We start from the raw sequence: 8,486 nt of genomic DNA, 5'->3' as shown, positions 1-8,486 counted from the left end.
AATGTGTGCATACATGCAGCTCTTATGTCTAAACACACAAAATGGGATCCAACTTAAGGCAACCTGCTTTTTTAACACCACTTACCATGATCTGCATCACCATTTTAGTGGCTCTGGGGTCTCCTACTGTACAGATGCACCATCCTATCTACGCTCTCCAACTGTCAATCCTTTGCATAATTATTTGGAGTTGTGTTTAAAGGCTCACCTAGTAGATATCACAGAGATTCAAAAGGAAGTCAAATAAAGATCAGAAAAGCAATAGTCCACTAGATCAAAACAAGACTATCTTCTGCTCCTTTGAACCAACCTCAAGTTAGTGAAGTGGCTTATTCAGCCCACTCAAGTCTAGTTATGATTTAAATCAGAACCTATAATTTAATACCTGCTCAACATTAAAAACAGTAAGATCATTTGAATACAAATTTTATTTAATCAAAAGACTACATGATTTGTACAAAATAAAAATCGGAAACACCTTGAACGCTTCCATTCCAACTCTGCAGATGCCTCTGTGTGTTGCTGGGCTACCACCCTCACCCTATGTCCACGCAGCCAGACGGGGGTGCGTCAGGCACCGCCGGGCTATAGGGAAACCTCAGGTGAGAACACACCTAATCTATTTTCCAATCAAACTCTCCAATGAATGCTGACCTTCAGAGGGGCATGTGAGGTATGAGCAAGGCTAGAATTCCAAAGGGTCACAGTCCTTGTCATCACACATGGTCCAGCCATGAGTCTTAGTGTTGGTCTGCAGGGACATGGCTGTGGGTCTTGGCTGCACTGATCACCGGCCTGTCCACGAACTCCACAGTGCACAGTTCTGGGCCACCGTCCCCACAGGGCGCACGCTCTAGCTCCAGCACGATGACGGTGTTTGGGGCCGAGGTCACCAGGATGTGCTGCGGCACGAACAAGGTCATCTGGGGGCCCCGTGCTGGCCAGTAGCGGCCAAGGTTAAAGCCATTAATCCACACCTGACCCTGGAGAGAGAGAAAACCATCAACCCAGCTGCACTGACCACCCCGGGGAGTGCGAGAGCCTTGGTGCAAGGGGCCCAGGGTGGGGAGGCGGGCAGTGTCCCCAGAAAGGCGCTCTCCTGCCACAGGCCAGGCCCAGAGCCAGGCCAGGCCAGCGTGGGGTCCAGCATCCTGCCGAGATGTCCAGCCAAGTCGGGCAGGGGCTGGGTGGGAGAAGCCACAAAAGCTGCCCCTTGTACCCACCCTGCTTCAGGAAGAGATGTGTCTGGTCCCTTTGACTGGCTTCAGCACCACATATATCAGCACTGGATGACACTGTGGCAGATGCACCAAGTTACTGGATTTCGTCCTGGGTCCAGGGCGGGGTGGGGGTCAGGTGCCTGTCGGCACACACCAGCCTCTGCCTGGAGCCTCTGTAGGCAGCTGCCTCCCTGCCTCCTCAAGGAGACGAGCTTTCCCTCTTTATTCTCCCCTCCTCCAGGCAGGTGGTGACCTCGCTGCCTCTGTGCACGAGATAAGCACGGGGCCTGCAGCCTGGGACACACAGGTCCTCTAGAAGGATGTGGAGGTCGCGGAGGGAGAGACGGGGGCCGCCCAGGAGGGTGTTTATGTTCCTGCTGTGTTTTGGCAGTTTTCACACCAGCATCAGAGTGAGGGTGGGGACTTGCTTCAAGGAGCAGAGGGGATCCTACAAGCTGCAAAGACGACTTCCGTGAGTAGGAGAAGCTGCTTCCACCACAAAACTGAGAGGGAGGAGAAAGTCCTCAGGAATAGGGACCAGGTGCAGGTGTGTCTGCACAGCCTCTAGGCAGCAGCTAGGATTTGCTCACAGGTGGGACTTAGCAGTTGGATGAATAGATGGAACCTTCTGTTACACAGAAAGAGAGCAAAGGAGGGGAGATCTCACACACACGACAGAGCGAGTGGGGAGAGAGAGAATACATGGGAGAGGATGGGGGAAGGAAGGAAGAAGGAAGGGAGGGAGGGAGAAGTATAAAAATCGCTCCCACGGTGGCCCACATGTATTGGGGGACACCCTGGAGGAGGCCCAGTCCTGGCTGCCACCTGCAGCCCTGACCCAGCTGCAGAACTACTCAGTTCTCACCTGGTTAACCCCAGGTGTCCCCTCAATGTCAGCGTCCTACCTGGGTTCAAACCTTACTCTTGCCACTTACTGGCTGTGTGACCTTGGGTGGCTCCCCACTCACTCTGGTACTCGGGGACAGTGAGGGCGGGAGGAAGCAGTGCCTGGCCCGTGGTCAGCATGGCGTGGTAGCACCCCTCACACCAGCACAGTGAAAAGACCTTGGCCTCCACAGGTCCACGAAAGGAGGCCAGTGATGGAAAGCCACCTGTCTGTTGGAATAAGTCATTTAGAAAAAGGGTGACAGTTTCACAATTCTCAGAATTATTTTACTCTTGTTTTTACCACGGGATATGCTATCTCGATCCATCCTGAAGGTACACGCAATGACAGCCTCACCAGGTTTATCAGTTGAAGATCTGGCAGCGCCCTGTTTCCGCAGTATTAGAGAACAGCAGAACTTGACTTTTGCGGTCGAGGGGGAACAATGGGCTCCAAGGGGGAGTGCGACAGGGCTTGGTGAGTAGCACACAAGGGCTGGCCTGGGCGACACGGGCTCCACACTGCATCCCAGCCACGGCCATGCTGAGGGTCAGTCCCTTCTAAGATGCTACCCCTCACCTCCCTCGTGCTGCACCGGGCATGTCCACCTGGAAGCTGGGGACTGGGTCCTGAGTCCCCTCTGTTGGTTATTGGGACCTGGGAGCTCAGGGTGGAAATAGGCTCCCCTGGCTCCCTCCAGGGTTAGGGGGTGCAACTCACCCGGGCAAGGAGACAGGGTGCAGCGAGCGGGGGTCCTGGGAGCAGAACGCTCCCTGAGCAAGGAGCAACTTGCTTGACACTGGAAGGTGGAAGGGGAACCGGGACACTGCTGGGGGTTTTCACGGTTAAACGAGGAACTGACAGAACCAGGCAGCTGTGGGCTCAGCTCACTCTTGGTCCAGGTCCAGCTCGTCCTCCTAAATGCTGCCCTGCCAACCAACAGTGCAGTAACTGCACAGACAACAGCCCCAAAGGCCTCCCGTGAGCTTCCCAGGGTACCACTTGCTTCTGGGAGTCCCCAGAGAAGCCGACTGGACCAAATCGGGAGGGTGATGAGCGTTTCTGCCTTTGATTGTCTGGTCCTTCTTCCAACTTTCACTTCTCCAGCTGCCCCCATGTTTCTGGAAGGTCCAACTCCCACTAGCGAACACTCGTGGTGGCCCCACTTCCCAGACTACTCTGCGACGGATGTAACCCGCAATTGTCGCTCCTAGATGCACGTCCAAGGTGATACAATTTTTCTCCTGATTCTCCTTCATTTGCACGATCTGTTCTAGTTATTCTTTTTTTTTTTTTTTTTTTTGCGGTACGCGGGCTTCTCAGTGTTGTGGCCTCTCCCGTTGTGGAGCACAGGCTCCGGACGCACAGGCTCAGCGGCCATGGCTCACGCACCCAGCTGCTCCGCGGCATATGGGATCTTCCCGGATTGGGGCACGAACACGTGTCCCCTGCATCGGCAGGTGGACTCTCAACCACTGCGCCACCAGGGAAGCCCTGTTCTAGTTATTCTTTTCTCCCCCAAATGATCACCTGTGGCCTATTTTAAGCCTTCAGCTCCCACGTGGACTGTTTTATTGGCTGCGCCGCAGCGTGCGGGATCTTAGTTCCCTGACCACTGACCAGGGATCAATTTCGTGCCCCCTGCAGTGAAAGCGTGGAGTCTTAATCACTGGACTGCCAGGGAAGTCCCTGGACTCTGTCTTTTAACTTGTCCAAGTGACTCCAACACATAGGCATCCTGCCTGGCACCTTCCCTCCAACTTTCCCAAAACCCAGGGTTACACTGTCTTTGGTTTTGGTTAATTCTCCAAAGCTATGAAAGTCTTCAGGACAGACTTCCCCTCTACTCTCAGTCCTTAACAGAATGGACATTCGATGAAGCCTGTGATGGTTTGGTTGCCCTTCCAAGAGAGAGGAATGAAGGATTGGGAACGCACAGGTCATGGTACATAGCTCCGAGGCCTCGCTGGTCAACAGAACTGTCTGCAGAGATGGAGGGCTTGGCGATGCCAGCTGTGTGCCCTGACAGTGGCTCCTGAGCACCTGCGGTGTGGCTGGTGTAAGGAACTGACTTTTCTCTTTGAATTAATTCAAACGTAAACATAAAAGCCACATGTGGTCAGTGGCTGCCGTGCTGGGCAGCACAGCTGAGTTGCAGCGAACGGCCGTCATTCCATCATCAGACCGGTGTCCACGCTGCTCTCCACCCTCATGGCCAGTCCTCCAGAGCACGTCCCAGGCAGTGCTGACCCAGTCTCCTGCAGCTGCCCCCCAAGGTTGGCCCCCGGACTTCCTCTAACTCTAGATCCCAGGCTCCACACAGCAGCCACATAAAAATAAGACAATTTTCACATGCTTCTGCTTCTAATCTCCTTAGTGGCCAACAGGCACATGCCTTGGTCCTCTCACCCTTGATCCCAGCTCCCCACTTCCCCACTCCACACGCCAGGCTTGCTCACCTGGGCACCAAGCATCCCCTGCGCCTGCAAGACCGTCCCCCACACCTGAAGCCCTCAGATCCCTCGAGTCTCCACCCCATCATCACCTCCTCGGAGAGAAGGATCATGTCATCCCCTCCTCAATTCTGGGCCTTCCATTCCATCACTCACTCTCCCTTTAATTTCTTTCTTCTAGTTACTATCAGTGTTTGAAATTTTGGTCATTTGTTTCATTACTGGTTTATCAGCTATTTCCAGCAGAGACTCTATGAAGGAAAAGGCTGAGTCCGTCTTGTTCACGGAGAGCTTCTCAGCACCTAGCAGAGAGACATTCTATATACACCAGTGTTGACTCAGTAAATAACACTGGAGGATGATTCTGCCTGGGGAGAGACTCAGCCCTACTCAAAGATACTTCATGCCCCTCTGCTCTCAGCTTAAGAATTTTAGAGAATACTGTTTACTGGAAGAACAATGCAATATTTGCTTTCCCCCTTTATTAACACTTTAAGAGTCAAACTTAAAAAAAAATCTATTTTAAAAAACATATACACTCTGGGACTTCCCTGGTGGCGCAGTGGTTAAGAATACACCTACCAGGGCTTCCCTGGTGGCGCAGTGGTTGAGAGTCCGCCTGCCGATGCAGGCGACACGGGTTCGTGCCCCGGTCTGGGAGGATCCCACGTGCCGCGGAGCGGCTGGGCCCGTGAGCCATGGCCGCTGAGCCTGGGCGTCCGGAGCCTGTGCTCCGCAATGGGAGAGGCCACAACAGTGAGAAGCCCGCGTATCGCAAAAAAAAAAAAAAAAAGAATACACCTACCAATGTAGAGGACACGGGTTTGAGCCCTGGTCCAGGAAGATTCCACATGCCCCGGAACAACTAAGTCCGTGTGCCACAATTCCTGAGCCTGCGCTCTACAGCCCACGAGCCACAACTACTGAGCCCACGTGCCTAGAGCCCATGCTCCGCAACAAGAGAAGCCACTGCAATGAGAAGCCAGCGCACTGCAATGAAGTGTACCCCTGCTCGCGTAACTAGAGAAAGCCGCGCACAGCAACGAAGACCCAATGCAGCCAAAAATAAATAAATGAAATAAATGAACTTATGAAACAAACAAACAAACAAACAAACATATACACTCTGATTCTTGTTTCTCTTTTTAAAGTAATGCTGAAATTATTGGTGGAGGGGAGAGTAGGCACATGTGCTCTAGAAGTAGACACACTCTTTTTTTTTTTTCTTTTGGACGCTCCATGCAGCTTGTGGGATCCTAGTTCCCCGACCAGGGATCAAACCCATGCCCCCTGCAGTGGACGCGTGGAGTCCTAACCACTGGACCGCCAGGGAAGTCCCTAAAAGTAGACATACTCTTAATTAATACAGGGAGGCTCACTGAGGCCGAGCATCTGTAGAGTGAATCCAGTGGCTTCTGGGGCTTCCTGTGGTTGTCCCAGCCGAAATATCTCCATGACAAAGGCTGACTTTCTCTGACCACGGCTAGACCCCTGGCTGACTCCAGCTCTCTGCTACTATCACCAAGGTGGTAATAGTTCCAATGAAGGATAGGAAGTGCCTGACCTACTCTGTGTTGTCAGACAGACATGTGTCTGCTTGTCTGCTTTAAATTCTCTAGATTAATAGAACCCTCTGATAAGAACGCAAAGCAAAAGAGTCAATCCTGGGGCTTCCCTGGTGGCGCAGTGGTTGAGAATCTGCCTGCCAATGCAGGGGACGCGGGTTCGAGCCCTGGTCTGGGACGATCCCACATGCCACGGAGCAACTAGGCCCGTGCACCACAGCTACTGAGCCTGCGCGTCTGGAGCCTGTGCTCTGCAACGGCAGGCCGTGACAGTGAGAGGCCCGCGCACTGCGATGAAGAATGGCCCCCGCTCGCCGCAACTAGAGAAAGCCCTCGCACAGAAACGAAGACCCAACACAGCCAAAAACAAACAAACAAATAAATAAATAAAAGAGTCAATCCTGGTTTAAGTCATAGCTTTTTAAAGTTTTCAGATGTGGTCAGGAATTCCTTTAACAACACCAAACTTGGGTTGAATGTCGACTCTGTCCTACTCTGGAAAAAGACATTTAGACACTTGGAGGACTTAACATGGAAAAGGCAAAGTTTCATTTCTCAAGGTTAGAAGGCTCTCGCCACACACAATTCATGAGTATTTATGGTGCTAACTTGGGAGGAAAAAAAAAGGAAAAACAAGGGTAAAATAGTGAGAGATAAGACATTAAATAAACCTCCATGAAGTACACAGGGGAAAAACAAAATCACCCCTTCCTTCAGACCCCAAGGGGTCTGTAGCTAATGCAAATCCTTTGCACTCTCCTTGGTCTTAAGAGTAAAAATGTTAAAGAACTTTATGGTTTCTCTGTATTTTGGGGCAGACTCAGATAGAATCGAAGCCATGAAAACATAGAATATTAGCCTAAAAGATGAGTCACTTCCTCCTCTCAGCACACCCCAGAGATAAATTCCTTCCTTCTCAACTCCCCCAGAGTGCCACCATTGCTTGATCTTTTTACGGAGCATCTCACCTAACGACAGTCATCACGCGTTCTCACGTGCCTGAAATGAGGCTAGGAACTGGTGAGTGAAAACCACCTCCAGGCAGCCATATACTATTTGTTACAAAGTCCATGCACTAAAATTTGTAGGAGACCCTCCTTCACTCAGAGCCTATTTACTCCTGTTTACACACAATTCTTACAAGTTTTGTTACTAAATTAATATATATTTGTGCAAAGGAGTCTGATTATGTAGTTTCCAAGTTCAAAGGACTTGTGACTAGAAACAACAAATGAGGTGGAAATAGTAGATTTTGTAGGGGGTAAGAATAACTGTAAATCAGGCCAAAAAAAGTTGAAAAAACATATCAAATTCAGAATGAAAGTAGGGTCAAACAGTGCTAAGACTTTATGGCAGACTGCAGAAATAGCCACAATTCTGTGCAGCTTCCCCTATCAGGAGGTAGAATCTGTTTCTCCATCCCTTGGATGGGGCTGGCCTAGTGACTTGTTTTGGGCAAAGAACATGGAAGAAGTGACATGTGAATTCTGACTTGGGTCTTAAGAAATGTTGCACATCTGCCTTCTTTCTTTGAACCCTGCCAGTCACCATATGAACAAGCCAGGGCTGGCTTGGTAGATGATGAGAGACATGTGGACCAATCTCTGTGGCCTCAGCAGACAGACAGCCAGCCCCCAGGAGGAGGGCCTCCTCACTGACTAGAAGGCCCTGCCCATCTGAGACCAGCAGAAGAACCACCACCCAGTCTGCCAACACTCCAAATCAGGACCTAAATATATGGTTTTGGTTTGAAACCACTAAGTTTGGGGTGGTTTGTTAAGCAGCAAAAGCTAACTGATACACATCTCCATGGCCTCAAGGTACAGTAGCATTCTGCTTTTTAGTAAAGTAAATGATGTCATTGAACCCGATTTAACAAGAGTAGGATCATCCTCTACTAGTCAGTTCCTCTTTCACTAAATAGTCACCAAATCCCGTTAGGGCTACCTCTGTCGTGTCCGTGCCTCTCTCAGGGTTGTTTTTAAATGATAGTGAGAGGACACAGGTGAGCACTCAGCACAGTGGCTGGTGTGCAGGGAGTGCTCCATGATGAGGCTGCTGGTATTATTTCCCACAGCTGGGCCCCTTCTCCATCCCCCACCCGCCGCAACTGCTGCACTAAAGTCCAGCTTCCTTCCTTGTCCTTGGACCACTTCTCCTGCAGAAGAGTAGGTTTCAGGGGAATGAGGAGGAAGGGTCTGTCTTATATGTATCGGGTGGGAGGTGCCTCTGAGGCCTCTGGTAGCTGGTCCCCCCAGGTGCTTGGATGTGGTGTTCCCGGTCCTCAAAAGTGGTGAGTTGGAGCTGAAAATTTGGGTGTTACCAGCACATCTGTGAGGATGACCTCCCACGAAAATGTAAG

The 8,486-nt window shown here is 51.1% G+C and overlaps 1 protein-coding gene across 3 annotated transcripts in view; it reads right to left on the bottom strand.

Annotated features, from left to right (window-relative positions):
• Positions 1-410: 410 nt before the first annotated feature.
• GLB1 (galactosidase beta 1) overlaps positions 411-8,486 on the bottom strand; it is a gene marked incomplete at its 5' end in the record, with an annotated part of 101,119 nt that continues 93,043 nt past the window's right edge. For all 3 annotated transcript variants that reach the window (XM_079712048.1, XM_079712050.1, XM_079712049.1), the window contains one exon: positions 411-983. In XM_079712048.1, coding sequence (XP_079568174.1) covers positions 741-983 — 243 coding nt within the window. In that variant the 3' untranslated portion in view covers positions 411-740. The remainder of the gene's footprint in view (positions 984-8,486) is intronic.

Source organism: Hyperoodon ampullatus (assembly GCF_949752795.1).
Source record: "Hyperoodon ampullatus genome assembly, chromosome: 10".
In the NCBI taxonomy this organism is placed as follows: domain Eukaryota; kingdom Metazoa; phylum Chordata; class Mammalia; order Artiodactyla; family Ziphiidae; genus Hyperoodon; species Hyperoodon ampullatus.
Note: the sequence above shows the minus strand (reverse complement) of the source record. Positions and strands in the feature narration are given on the sequence as shown.